Below are 15015 nucleotides of genomic sequence, written 5' to 3'. Positions count from 1 at the left end.
ATATTTCTAAGCATCTGGCCAAAACGAATCAGATTATGTGGATTACACTGCCACGCAGTGGAGCATTGTAACATTGCATACACAGATGGATTTTATAGGCTACGAAGGTGCAGTGACCACTGGCCAGTACAATTAATTTGCGAAAAAGAAAAGTAGTTTCTTACTACTTTTTGCGCATACATGATCAGCCTAAATCATCCAGACGATCAGTGTCTCCAGTGGTTGAAGTAAATGACCATTATAATTCAGGTCTTACATGGATTCCTCGAGAATAGGCAAATGAAAACGTACAGAGATAATCAGAAACAATGGTGCATTGGTGACTGTTCCAGAATGGTTTATACAGGCTGTTTAGGAACCAATTGTTTTATTTCTTCAGATTATTTTACATGTTTTACATGCATCTCCTCTCACTTACGACAGAGGGCCTCAGTTACCCTTTGGTGACGTCTAACTGCAATGGCATGCAGCGCGCCCGTGTCCCCTCCACGAGCATCCACCTTTAAAAAGCGCTTTAGTGCGACTCCGGTCCGTATATTGCGGCAGACCAAACTCGGCAAGATCCATTGACACAGCGTGTGTGACTACTTGGTCTGTTTTGATCGGACAACAGGCAGAGGTGCTTCGAACATCTGGAAGGTCAACCAGCTAAAACATTAATGAGGTGTATAGTATTGTATAGAATCCAAACGCGGTCATTTGCGAACTTCGATCCACTAGCCCTTAGGTGAGTTGATGTTCTATGGCTTGTTTTTGGCTATTGTTTAGTTGATTAACATCGAGGTGAACATTTGTAGGAGCAAGTTTATTTATCACAGTATGTTTCATGAAATAAAATGAATGAGATCTGTAGGCTACGACAGGACTGTTCTCTTCAACTGACATGATGACACAAGTACACACGTACACGTTTGCATATTGTGTTACTCTGCCTGTTTCCATTCTTACTCACAAGGGTGCATGTAATGGGTCAATTGCATCTCTTTGGCACAATATGACGACATTTACTATACTTTCTAGTGGCAGCCTATTCTGTAAATAATTATGACGTAGGAATACGGAGCCCGGGAGGTGTATTATAGAAATATAACATATTATGTTTTGTATATCGAGAGAATACTAAACTATGTGTGCTCATTTAAAAAAAAAAAGTGCCCTGGTTACATTTTACTCTCATCTGATTGTGCTCTCATCTCAGTAAATTGTGCGCTCGTTTAAGTGTGATTGTTTTGCTAAATTGTGTGCTCGTTTTAGTAAATGATGCACCGTGCCCTTGTTTTATTCAATTCAAACGAGAGCACAATTTAGTCAAATGAGCGCACTATTTAGTAAAACGAGCGCACTATTCACCATCGTTTTCTTGCCTACTTCAATGAATGTCCCTTTAAAACAGAGGTAAAATAGTTTCCAACTGACTGCCAATCTATACTCACCAAATATGAGCCTACCAAAAGTTCCACATGCAAATGGGATGCTTTCTCTATTGTGTGTTGTCTATTAAGACTTGGCTATGATTGATAAACCGACTTCCCGTGTTGTGTCGTGCCAACTCTCAACTTTCTCCTGTCACTAATCACATCTTCCTGCCTTATTGACCGATAGGAAACGGTGGCCGTAATCTAAATTCAAGTTGGCTAGCTCGAGAGGCAGACTGAAAGCTGTGATATAACAAACCAGATCTTGCATGGGGAAGACCGTAACCAAGGACAATGACGTTGGCATGAATGTTTTAGGAGCCGGACTGAAGTTTGCGCACCATTTCATAATGAGATTTTGATGTCGAAGTAGCCTAATTGGTTGAGATATATAACCCCCGCGTTTCAGTCAGTTTTCCAGTCACATGATTTGCAACTCAGCAGGATGTGAACAAATGGTACGGAGAAGCTGCAGTCTTTCTTTTGACAGACTTTTTTAACCGTCACTATTTTAGCATGCGGCGATGGGTCTCCACCCTGCGCTCGGAACTCGAAGGCTTGTAATTCTTCAACCACCGCGCGCCTCCCTCTGCTTGTGCTTTGACGACTAGGTTACAGCCTCCTGCAAACAATCCCCGACTAACATCCACGCACTAGACATGGTCATAATTTCCACTCTGCGCAAATGTACATGTCCATAGTGGCTTTTACACAAATGCTTCTTATTATATGTTCACTATTTATCAGAATGCTGTGGATTTCCATGTGTAGGCCTATGTGGATCTACTGTGAGTAGGCCTACTTGTAGTTGCCAGTGAGTTATAAACTTTGGCAAAACACAATGTGTAAGCACAGCTGTACTCTACTCAACCTGATCCAAAACAAGATTTGCCAGTGAGCGTATCTCCTGTTCACCTCCCAATTTGTTCAATTTTTCACTGTCTAGTTCCACTGCACTTTACAGCCACTTAACTCAATCCATCACTTTTGTAAACCACAGCCAGCCATCACACAAAGCAGAAACTTGGGAGGAAGACAAGACACCAAACTGACACGGAGCAATCCGGGCATAGACCAGGGCTTGTGTGTGTTTGTGCGTTTGTGTGTGTGTGTGTGTGTGTGTGTGTGGTCAGGCAGCTTTGGCCTGTCACATTGGTTGCTCTCCATCATTCAAGCAACACATGACAAGAGATAATTGTGATTTATAAGTGCACGCTAATGCATGTTTTGGAAGCTGGTTGTTAGACATGGTCAAGTCACTAAAGCCTGGTGAAGGTCAGGGTGCTCCTATAGCTACCCTAAAGTGGGCTACAGTCCATCTAACCATCTACAGCTGCCTGTCGATGGGTCAGGAAGGCTCGCTGGAAGATGGTTGGCACTTAGGGCGCATGATCGAGAGGCATGGGCAGGCTTCTGTGGCACTGACAACCAGGGGCTGAAGTGTTTATGTGCCACTTAAGTCTGGGGGGAGGGTGGGCAGGCGGGTATCATCAGCAGGGCCCTCGTGGTGCACAAGTGCCCCCTCGAGTGTCAGATGCAGCGTAGCCCACAGCGCGCTGATAGACGTGTGGGCTTGGAGTGAGATGGCATTTGGGGCTCTGGAGGGATATGGCCAATGCCTGGCACCAACACAGAAGTGTCAAGGCTGTCTGTTGTTTATGGTGGTGGGAGGGTGATGACACTCTAGTGAGCTCTTTGGATGGACTTGAGGGAGGCAAGGGAAGACGTGTGTGTGTGTGTGTGTGTCTGTGTGTGTGTGTGCGGGAGTCTTAGTGTGTATGTTCGAGTCCTCGAGGAGGAGTGAGACTTTGTGTGTCAATATGTGTCTTTCCAGTAAATACATTTTAAATGTAATATCATCAGCTTAGCCAGAGTGGCCCCTCTGCAAGAAAAAAGAATGACATGAAATGACTTTGCACGATGCCAGGGAAATTGCATTGAATTTTGAATTGAATAGATGACTCTTCTGCATGACATCTGTGGCCAATTCTGTGCAATTTAATTCCGATGAACACGCCATCTCATCATACCCCACTGCACCCCCTAGCAAGTTGATGAATATTAATACCAGTTTTCATCCATTTAGATTTCAGGGAGCAAAGATTTTTGCGATGAATCACCGATAGTTAATACTATTATACCTATTTAGTACCGTTATTTAGTACACAGTGATTCAGCCTAATCAGTATGTATGAATCTTGTAAAGTCAAAGATACAGTGTAATCTTTTCCTCTGCTCTCTCTCTCTCTGTCTCTGTCTCTCTCTCTCTCTCTCACTCACACACACACACACACACACACACACACACAAGCAACCAAACACACACTTACTTTCTTTTCTCTCATTCATTCAGGTATGAATATTGCTGAATATTGTCCTTTTATTCATCTGTAATATGCCATTAGTAATCAGAAGCTATAAGGCCCTGATGGGAGCGTAGTTGGCGTAGGGTAGCACCCACCTGAAATTGGCTGGTCATGCCAAGGCTGATTAGCCCAGAGGTGGTGGTCTGTTTAAAGCACAGTGTTAGTGATGTGCTCCTTATTTATTAATGAATAATTCAACAGAGGGTCCACCCACTCAAATGCACAGCCAGGCAGAATAGTTATCTTTCTCTCTCTCTCTCTCACATACAAACAAACACACTCCTACAAGCATACACACACACACAAACACACACACACACATAAACACACACACCTACAAGCATATACAGTACACACACACACACACACACACACACACACACACACACACACACACACACACACACAGACAAACACACACACACACTAAAGCATTCATACACACACACACATACACACACACTCCTACAAGCATGTATACACACACACACACTCCTAAAAGCATTTACACACACACACACACACACACACACACACACACACACAGACCCAGAGACACATGGTACTGATTTCTGCTAACAGCCAGCCACTAGGGATGAGAGTGTGTGAGTCACATCTCTAATGCTGCCATCACCATTGGCAACGTCGAATGCTCTTCTCGCTGGCTCGTCTATCCCTATATTAGCGGCTGACAGGTGGGAGGCTGTCATGGATCCAGGGCCCCTGGTTTCTCTAAACCTTTGGCTCCTCAACAAGATATGAAAGCCCACAGATACTATTAGACGTCACTTTCCAGCCCAGACCTGCAGCAATTACCTCGCGGCTAATTGGTTTCCATTGTGTAACTTTGCCGTGTTTAGACGTGTTGAATGTTTCATGCGTTTCTTGTTCTCCATGTATCTGAGTGACTCTTCCATGGGCACCCCTGAATCAATTTGCGTCGTGTCCTTGACAGTTTCGACACAGCCATTGCTCATAGCAAATGATAACAAATGTGTGTCTACAGGGGAAAACATTGCTGGGGATTTTTGATGCACCAGGGAGCAGGTCCACCAGTGAGAGACAATTGGGCTCTGGCCAGTGTGGGAAAAAGGAAATTATTGTGTATGTGCATTATGATAGCTTTTATGATGACATATAACCTGCTGTTTTTGGTGTGTGTATGTGTGTGTGTGTGTGTGTGTGTGTGTGTGTGTGTGTGTTTATTTCCAGCAGTCCTGCAACCGTGAGCTGAATCCAGGATGAGCTACTGAGGCCGGACTGCCATTGCCACCGTCGTGTTGCAGAGGGAGGGAACTAGTCAGCACTGTGATTGGCTCATTTGGTGTTTTGGTGGCAGGCTGCCATGGCAAAGAGCCCAGAGGTGAAGTTGGCTGTGTTCGGCCGAGCCGGCGTGGGCAAGTCAGGTGAGGCCACAGTGTGTGTGTGTGTGTGTGTGTGTGTGTGTGTGTGTGTGTGTGTGTGCGCGTGTGTGTGTTCCAGATGTTTGACATGTGCGTTCTGTCTCCATTCCGTTGCGGGTGTGTATTTGCACATGGTACGACTCTGATGCGGGGCAGCTCATTGTATGTATACACAGGTCCGCTTCAGACACGCTTTCCTCTCGTGAGAAAATCAGGCTCCACTTCAGTTCTCTAGCTGGTGCACGGTTGCAGTGTGGCTCGTGCTGCACCTGAGACATATGCGTCATAGAGGCGATGTGAAAGCTCAAACCTCTTAACATGGACACTGAAATGAAAACAGACAATCACTCTAATATCATTGATTGATTAATTTATTAATTGATTGATTGATTGATTTATTCATTCATTCATTCATTCATTCATTTATTCATTCATTCATTCACTCACTCACTCACCCACCCATATAAAGCCATGTATGTGCCTGTCCTTTGTTCTTCCACTTTGTCTTGTAGATGTGGTAGGTCATTTCTGCATCATTCTGTCCATCTGTTCAATCATCCACACTCATCCATCCATCCATTAAATAAGTCAGACAACTTGGAGCACACAAAACCAGTAAAAATATGGAGCCATCTAAACATTAACACATTGTAAATCTGTGTGTGCCTGGACATTAACCAAACGAGCCACTTGGCTATGTTTACATTTGTCCATTGTGTTTAGCAGTTATTCTAGCGTATGGCTTTGCCTTTCAAGTGTGTATATGTCTTAGTGGATTTATTCCTCTGGCCATCTACTGATGGACACACACCAGGGGAGTGTGTGACTGACAAAACAAAGCATACACGTCCAGTAAAAAGGTCAAACCGTGCAGATGAAAGGCTGCGTATTATGTGTCGTGTTAAGCATGAGAGAGTGTGAACACACTTGTCATATTGATGTCAACCATTAACCTATGCAGTACGTTGGCAGTTTCCCCAGATTCACACCTAGTGCACATTCAGTGTGAGAGTCATCAGTTGCTTTGTTATAGCGCCTTGCCAGATTTTGATAGCGGTGTTTGTCTACAGCTTTCTTCACACATTTCCTCATTATTGTTCTCACAATATGGCAGAGTAGCAATATGTGGGAGTTGTGATGACTATTTCTGTGCCTAAACCACAAATGAGTAATGCATGTGATGTCCATATGCCCAAGAGTGAGAGTTTGTGTGTGTGTGTGTGTGTGTGTGTGTGTGTGTGTGTGTGTGTGTGTGTGAGAGCCAGACCAGCTGTTTTGCATGTGCGGTGTATAGTTTCATAAATCATCACAGGTGTCTTGGGAAATAAATCCCAAGAAGCTTTTGGCTGTTAGCCATGCCTGTAAGTGAAACATGTAGGCCTTTTTATCTCATTGAAAATATGCCCTGTGTCTTGTTTAGCAAGTTTCAATCAATATTTATGATTATTCAGCAGGATTTTGCAGCGCCAGTGTTAATTCATGTTTTTACGAAACATGAAAGTGAATATATAGATGTATGTATGTATATGTCTTCATAGCGGTCGTGAATCTCTTTTCTTGTTGCTGGCACCGTCGCAAACATAACAGCCACATTTTTCAGAGAGCGCACCTTGATTTTCTCGCTCGCTTCCCATTTGTGAGCAGGAACGATGTGCAGCGCAGGTTATAATGAGTGCAAACACTTCATTTGTCAAGCGACTGTTTCCCCCTCTCTCGTTGTCCGCTCTTCCTGTCTTATTTTCTCCGCCAGCGGTAACTGAAATGAAGTGGCGTAATTTGTCGGCACAGAGAGGAAATGTAAGCCACTGCGGAGGCACCTCGTCGCCTTGGCGCTGAACGCAAACAAGTTTTTTTTTCTCTCATTCGTGTCGTTCTTTCAAGATCCAAGATTAATTTCTTGCTGCATTGCATTATACGTGCGTAAAGACAGTTGAGGAGTATGTTTGCGAACCGAGAGTTCCACACCATGATATGACAATTACAGTCAGGTATTTTTCCCATAGATTGTATAAAGAACACTGAAACAATATATCATTCGCATAGAATTCTAGAAGGAGGCAGGAAAATAATTCACTCTTAAACAGGTTAAAAAAATAGATTATTATATATATGTTGAATGCTTGAGTATATATGCTTGAGTATTATATGTGAGTGCTATGTTGTGAGTGTTGTGCTGATGTAGTCGTACGTCTGAGTAAGTGAAAGTGTGTGTGTGTGCTTGTGTCTTTTGTCCCCAAACCCTGATGTCCCCTTAGTTGACCACGGGCACCATAAATAATTAAAGGGGTTCCATACGGTCCCGCAGCCAACCGGCGATGGCCGACTGTCGAGGCCTCAGGCCTGGGGACGCAGGAACGAGGCCAAATCATATTTTACAGCACTTCCGAGTGTTATGACATGGAGTAGAAAGAATTAGCTCTCTCTTGTTATACTGAGCTGGCTTGGCAACGAACACGGGTGGAAAATAGGACTGCATAACAAGAACCGGACACAGAAATATGATCTAATTGTGCCAAAACGCTGAGGTTTGTCCTGAGACTAAAAGTAGTCATAGCTCGTTTCCTGATGTACAACACATATGTGCATAACAGAGTACTGAGGAGAGAGTAGCGAAACAGCTAACGTTAGCGCAACAAAACATTCTGTCATTTTTATTCGGTCTGAGCAGTCAGGAGAGGGTAGGGGCCAATTATGAGTCAACAAGGAATGTGGCATTTTGCTTGAGGTAGCCTACTTCACATTTGCAAAAATCATGTCCAAGTTGAAGGATCAAATTTTCAGGGGGTTGTCAACATCGGGCCCATTTGAGAGGGATGGTTGACTGAAATCAGTGTGAGTCTGATTACTGGCTGAGTTGTTGAAAGCCCAATAGGCAGTGCAGCATTGCTTTGCCCTGAGGTTGTAAATCAGAGAAGGTTTCCATCTATTGGCCCTTGACTGAAAAAAAATGTGTTTTCAGCCATCATCACCTTCTGATCCGCTATAAATTAGGCTGCAGAGTGTGTGTGTGTGTGTGTGTGTGTGTGTGTGTGTGTGTGTGTGTGTGTGTGTGTGTGTGTGTGTGTGTGTGTACATCTGTGTACAAATGTGAACACACACACACACAGACCTCAATACACACACACACACACAAACACACACACACACGCACGCACACATGCACACACCCACTCACACACCCACACAGTCAGATGATAATAGATGTGACAAGTTTGACCAGTAATTGCTTTATTTAGTTGTCACTTCTGATTACAGATCACACAGAGCAGTTCACTGCTGTGTTCCTCCTCACTCGGGCCACTCCATAATCACCCATGTCATGTCCTGCAGTACCCAAATAGCCACCCAAATGCATGTGAATTAGTTTGACTATGTGGAGAATTAAATCAATAAAAACTCACCTCATCCTCAAAACCATTTCCCACTTTCGGTTTAATCGTTATCTGTACCATGCAATCTTTGTTTGACATTGACTGTTTGGGAAGCTGTCAAATCTCCTCTTTAGACCTCTGTTTGTCCCTTATTTCCATCTCCGTCAGGTATTTATGTGATCTGTGCAATGTACCGGCAAAAGGGCATTGTTTGCATATCATCTGATCCAATCACAGTGGCTGTAAGGTGGGAGGCAACAATCTCACATCCCTGGAGAAATATAAAGTGAAACAGCAAGGCTGAAATCAGGTCGTTATTCGCACATCTATACAGTAACACGGATCAGGTATTACTTGGAAGTTGTTAATGGTACCTTGGTAGAAAGTCTTTGGGGACATACCCATCTGTATATCCGCATGCAAATCTACACTATATGCATAACAATTCAACTGGAGGAGCAAAGTCTCACCAATACCAAGGTCCTAGGTTTTGTTTTCAAGAGTAAAACTGCTTACCTTTCTTGTGCTTCTTGATTGATTTGGATAAAAGTATTAGCTAAATGAATACATATCTGACATGACGAGCTAGAGGCTTTTTGCTGTTTATTGCACATTCAATCAACACTAGCAGTGAGTTTGCTGAGACCCGATTCTGATTGGGTTTAGCCACTTTTGAAGAGTGGTCTGTTCTGTCCAACGCCCAACACTCATGGTTTCCATTGGCATTTGCAGACAATCAGTGCCATCTACCACCTACGCACACAAACACACGCTCACACAGATGCTCACACATACACAGACACGCCCATGCATGCACACACGCTTACTGACACAAACACACACACACACACACACACACAGGTTCACACGTTCACACACAGACACATTCTCAGACACACACACATGGTCACACAGACACATGCTTGCACACACATGCACACGCACAGTCGCACACACACACGCACGCACACACACACACACACACACACACACACACACACACACATATTTACGAAAGCACACACTTGAACACACAAATGCATTGTTTTCAGTGGGAGTTGAGAGCCAAGGGCATTATTAATGGCATCCATTTTGTCAGAGGAACATGAGCGTGACCACAGCATTAGCTCGGAATTCGTACATCGGAACAATCAGACGCTTGTTGGCTCGAACAGAGCATGAAGGAATAGGTATCGTCTGCCAATGTAATCACATATAGTTGATCATGTGGCAAGAGATGGTTCCGGAACCAGAGATGATATTCCTATATGTTTGTGATTATAGCCATTGGGACCAGGTGGACAGTGGCGTCTTCTGGTCATAAACAAGGATGAAAGTACATGCCCATGCCATGCCCACGCCTAGCAACAGAGATATTGTTACAGTTATACTGATACTGATACAGATTGTTTTACTGATGGAGATGAAAATAAGTAACCCCACAAGACACAGACGATTTAGCTTTTTCATTCCTGTAGTCATTCTGTACAGCCTACTCTCCTCCCTCAACCTTTCCCTTTTATTAAGCTACCTTGGGTATCTTGAAAGGTGCTATATAAAATAAAGTTATTGTTATTATTTAATATTATTAGTCTGGGCTGGGTGCAAGAATCTGTCTGTCTGTTTTGGACCAGCAGCTGTGAGGATTGCGAAGGAGCCTGACTTTGTTCTGCAAGTCACTGCTGAGCTTATTTTATAAGATGAGTGTCTGGAATCCCAGACACAGTGTAAATTCCTCTGTCTGCTCAGGGCTGTCAGTCTCATTTTGCCACACGCATGGACACACACACACGCACACACACACACACAGACACACACACACACGGACACACACATGGACACTCACACCACACAAGCAAATATACAGCTGACTAAACACACATAAGTAACACAAAAGGCAAATACAGTCTGAAACACACATGAGCATCTGGGAAATGGAAAAGGACTGCCAGCAGGCTTACATATGTGCTCAAGCTCATGTACACATATACTTAGAAATGAAGGCACACACTCACACACGCACGCACACCACACATGGACATCACGTAGACACCCCCCCCCCCCCCCCCATCAAAGGCACCTAGTGATGGGCAACCAATGAGGCAGCATCCCTGCTGGAGTGTGACCCCACCCCCCACAGTGGCCCAAAGATAACAATAATAAAGGCTGCCCTCGGCCCTGGAGGAGAGACGGAGGGAGGGAGGAGGGGCGCAGGGGGGGGGGCGTTTATGGAGCCAGAGGCCTCCTCAGGTCATGAATCAATTTTAATGGGAGTGCCCTTAGGCTGCTCCCTCAGGGCAGAGGCCTCACGAGCTGCGTGGGTAAGGTCAAGGTGTGGCTATGTGTGTGTGTGTGTGTGTGTGTGTGTGTGTGTGTGCATATACACCTATTCCTACACACACACACACACAGGCCAAGGCCAGTTTATTAAAGAGAAGTGGTCACACTCTTGAGATGGTGAGCCAGTGAGTTTCGCAAGAGTAAATACAAGTTTTGAAGTTAAGACTAGCATCGCGTAACAGGGAACAGGGAAGATGTTATTGACATGCTCCCTCACACACCCACACAACCTTTTTTCCCCTACAGTCCTTTTTTCCAGTGAAGTGAGAATACTGTATATGGTTGATTGGTTTCTTACCATCTTTGGCTTGTATGTTATGTGAAGAGATGCAGAGGAGGTGGTGGTGAAGCAGGTATGGTGGTTACCTAGGATAGTTACCCGCAGGCGCCGAAGCATTTTCAAGATGAATCATTTAATTTTTTCCAGCTCTTGAAGCACAAAATATGAAATGGCTTTACCTTTATGTATAATCAATCATTCTGTGACACCAGACAGCAGGCCAGATGCGGTTATTTGTCTCATCATGCTAGGCTGTCAAATTCAAAGACTGTAATAATGAACCCCGCTGTGCTTTGTGACTGCTTGTGACACATTCTGTGGAGCTAAGAGTGCCACTCGTTTCATTACTATTATGCTCAGGAGAATGTGGATTAAAAAAAAAGCTTGACGCAGACACCTAGGGAGGCATGTTCCCTTAGCTAAATAACAGCTAAGGGAACAAGGTTGTTCAAATCATGTCAGTGTCCGAGTAGCATAAAGAAAGGAGCTGTTGAAAATGTTCCTGAAATACACCGACATTGACTTTGAAATGCATTGTGCACTACTTAAATTAGTCAATCTAATTGGACTTATTACGCAAAGGGAGTCGATAGTGCAATTACATTTGACATGCCTCACCACCTTGTCCTTAATCCAACTTGAAACATGCTCAGAACTTCACAAACAGACATGATTAATAGGAACCAGATGCCTTCGAGCAGAAGTAAGGACTTTTGGTCAAAAAAACGAGCAACATAATACAAAATCCCTCCAAACATCCACGACAGCAGCACTGGGGGAACTGATTAAAAAAAAAAGCTTGCTTGCACGCTAACTCTAGTCCTTTGGCCATAGCTGCCAACATAGTTTCTAAATTTTCGCAGGGTGATTCGACTCGGACACACACAGAACAGCTTAGTGCATAGCCTGGACATCTAGTTGAAATGACAGATGTGTTTATCTCCTTTATATACTATGAAAATGAACGTGAAGATGATGCCAGTACGAGGTGTCTATAAAAATATGCATCAAGCAGTGGCATATTGTGGCATACTCTCTAATCAATATAGAATGGGATTATTGACATACAGTTCACATTCAGTTACATTTCTTTTTGCATTCGTTTCAGAATTCTTTTCGCATTCATTTTAGCTGAAATGGAAATACTGGATGGCATGGAATTAGAGGAAGCTTTGGTTTTTCCATGGAGCCCCAAGGCTTTGTTGCATGTTTTCACAATAAACGCAGAGAGGAACAAAAGCGATAGCACACTCAGACATAATTGCAGTCACTGGAAACAGAGCCGTACAAGCAGATGCAGATGCAGTAGCACAGCTGTTTGGGAGCACTCAGTAACACCATCAGTTTACCACCCTCCCACTGCGCGCTTGGCTCGAAAGAGACCACGCTGACATTCAACTCATTCTTCACAGTTTACTTACTCTGTAAACATGGGCACGGAACACATTGGCCCTGATTCGAGGGCCTAATTGAGAGAGCCTGTTCGTGCCATCGAAGGTTGGAAAATAATCCCCTTGTCCATTTTCGGGGGCAGATAATGTCATTGCCCTTATAGGTCGCCTCCGAAATATAAATAAGGGTCGATCACTGCCTTTATAAAAATCCGTCACTTGTACCGCTGCTGTTGCCCTTCGCTGCGCTTGCCTTTTATGGCGTTGTTGGGCGAGATTTCTGACAACGGCGTTTCCACCCTGGTGGGATCGGACCCGCAGTGCTGGGTCCAGACAGAGCCCTTGGGGTTGATTGGAATGTACTCCTCATCTCACAGTGGCTTTCCATCACCAAGGCCCTCATGTAATCGCCGCAGCCATTGACTGTCTCATCAGCATCGCTATTCAATGGCACAAGAGTGTGAATCTGAGTCCTGGCAGTGCACTATTGCAGGGAGATAAGATTCCTCAAGAGCTCTACTGTGAAGATGTGGGTGGGGAGTGGAGGGGAGATGGCAGCTGTGTGGTGGTTGGGTTAGACAGGCCTAGTTTGGCAGGGGAGATGTTTCTCATTTTCTGTTTTTTGAGTCGGAAGGCAGAGGGGAGCCCCCCTCCCCTAACCCCTTTCTTCTTCCCCTTCATCCTTCATATACAGCCCCCCACCCCACCCTCTTACCCCTATCCAACCACCCCGAAACCTTGTGAGCGTTCGATGCTGTGTCAGTCTATGTAATGGGCTTATGTAAGAGTGTGCAATCAGAGGGGGAGTCAGGGTGGGTGTGGGGACGCTGGAACCGGCGATGGGTGAAGACTGATGGGTTCTGTGCGCAGAATACCCCCGAAGCCGTGACAGGAATTCACAACACGCTGCAGCTCAGCCGTTCTAAGCCCTTTAAATGGATTCTGAGTGGGCACCCCAGGAACAAGGTGAAGTTGCACACACGCTCATCCATTTTGAGCTGAAAGAAAAGCACTTGTTATAAATGAAAAACCGCCTCCTTTTGTTTTGCTCAGAGACATTTTGGTCCAGAATTTGGTTTTGACAGTGTGATGTGGTGCTTGGCTTAATCCATGTAGAGTATTTGAGAGCTCAGTTTCATCAAAAACAATATTTAGAGCCATTGTTTTCCTGCCCGGATGGATAAGAAAAGAGAGATATTTGTCAGACAACACCTCATCGCTGTCTCACAAGAAATACAGCAAACTTCTCAGCTGTCACCCTCTTCATCCAAAAGAGAGAATGTCAAGTCTTAGCCCAGTAAACAGAGAGAGGCTAAAACAGAAAGTGCCATCCAGCTGAGGCAAGGCAAGTTTCAGGTCCAGTTGCGAGGGCAGCACGGAGCTGTGACTTACAGCGTGCTCCCTCGAAAAGGAATCCGTTTCTAGGCTCAAGTTTATGAGGTTTAATATTCCAACTGCATCCGAAGGCCTCATAAAGCATTCCAAGATCAGACCACCCTCCTTTTCCACGGGATGGTTTTACAAGCCTGCATAATTTACAGGATCTGCTCGTCATGCTGGGCTTCTCCAAGCGAGGAGATGCAGGGATGGTGAAGAGCTCTCCTGCCAAAGGCACTTTAAAGGCATATTTTTATATGCTGTAGTCTAGGATGCTAGATGCTTTTGCTCTGATTTCTTTTTTTTTTAAATTCCTGAATGAAACAGACAAAGTTTCTTGCCAGGCAGAAGTTATTCTGAGGTGAAATCGTTTGAAAAAGGCTATAATCACAAAACTTTTAAGAGGCTTTTTGAAAGGGCATTTGAAAATCATTAAGTGTCCTTCAACACATTTAGCTGTCCGTCTGACAGATGAGCTCCAACAAAGTGTGATTAAGAAGCATATCATCAAGATGTGGGTCAATTTGGAGCACTGTTATTTTCTCAGTTTGCTCGAAAAGAACATTGCAGGTTAGCGTGAAGGAACGTCACGCAATCAGCACTCTTAACTTTTAGCCTCCAGCTGTGTTGCTGAGAATGTGGACTGCAACGTGTGCAAAGCAACCTCGATCAATATGGCATCTGACAGGGGTCGTAAAAGGATGCACACGTGCCCACATAAACCTGTCTCCTTTGCTTTTGCTCAAGTGCGGGCCAGGTTAATGCCTAACAGGGTATCTTTACTGTCTCTCCCCTCTTGCCAATGCTCCCTCTTCTCAGCTCTGACAGAGCTAATTAATGATAGCGTCTCTCTCCTGGCCCATGGCTTGAGAGGAGGTATTGATCCCCAACCCCGCTGAGGGGAGGTCAGATGGGAGGGCGGGTGGAAAAAGAGGAGGTGGAGGAGGAGGAGGAGGTGGTGGAGGAGGAGGAGGTGGAGGAGGAGGAGGAGGAGGAGGAGGTGGTGGAGGAGGAGGAGGAGGTGGAGGAGGAGGAGGTGGAGGAGGAGGAGGAGGTGGTGGAGGAGGAGGAG

At 44.8% G+C, this 15015-nt stretch overlaps 1 protein-coding gene across 3 annotated transcripts in view; it reads left to right on the top strand.

The window, feature by feature from the left end:
- Nucleotides 1-15015, top strand: part of rerg (RAS-like, estrogen-regulated, growth inhibitor) — a 35816-nt gene that overhangs the window by 1880 nt on the left and 18921 nt on the right. The window contains exons 1-2 of one of the 3 annotated variants that reach the window (XM_042079213.1): nucleotides 524-727; nucleotides 4997-5187. In XM_042079213.1, the coding sequence (XP_041935147.1) occupies nucleotides 5127-5187 (61 nt within the window). In that variant the 5' untranslated portion in view covers nucleotides 524-727; nucleotides 4997-5126. Of the gene's footprint in view, nucleotides 1-523; nucleotides 728-4993; nucleotides 5188-15015 lie in introns of those variants that run through there. The other 2 variants (XM_042079214.1, XM_042079215.1) reach the window with 2 other exon arrangements.

This window comes from Alosa sapidissima, chromosome 22, assembly GCF_018492685.1.
Source record: "Alosa sapidissima isolate fAloSap1 chromosome 22, fAloSap1.pri, whole genome shotgun sequence".
NCBI lineage: Eukaryota > Metazoa > Chordata > Actinopteri > Clupeiformes > Clupeidae > Alosa > Alosa sapidissima.
Note: the sequence above shows the minus strand (reverse complement) of the source record. Positions and strands in the feature narration are given on the sequence as shown.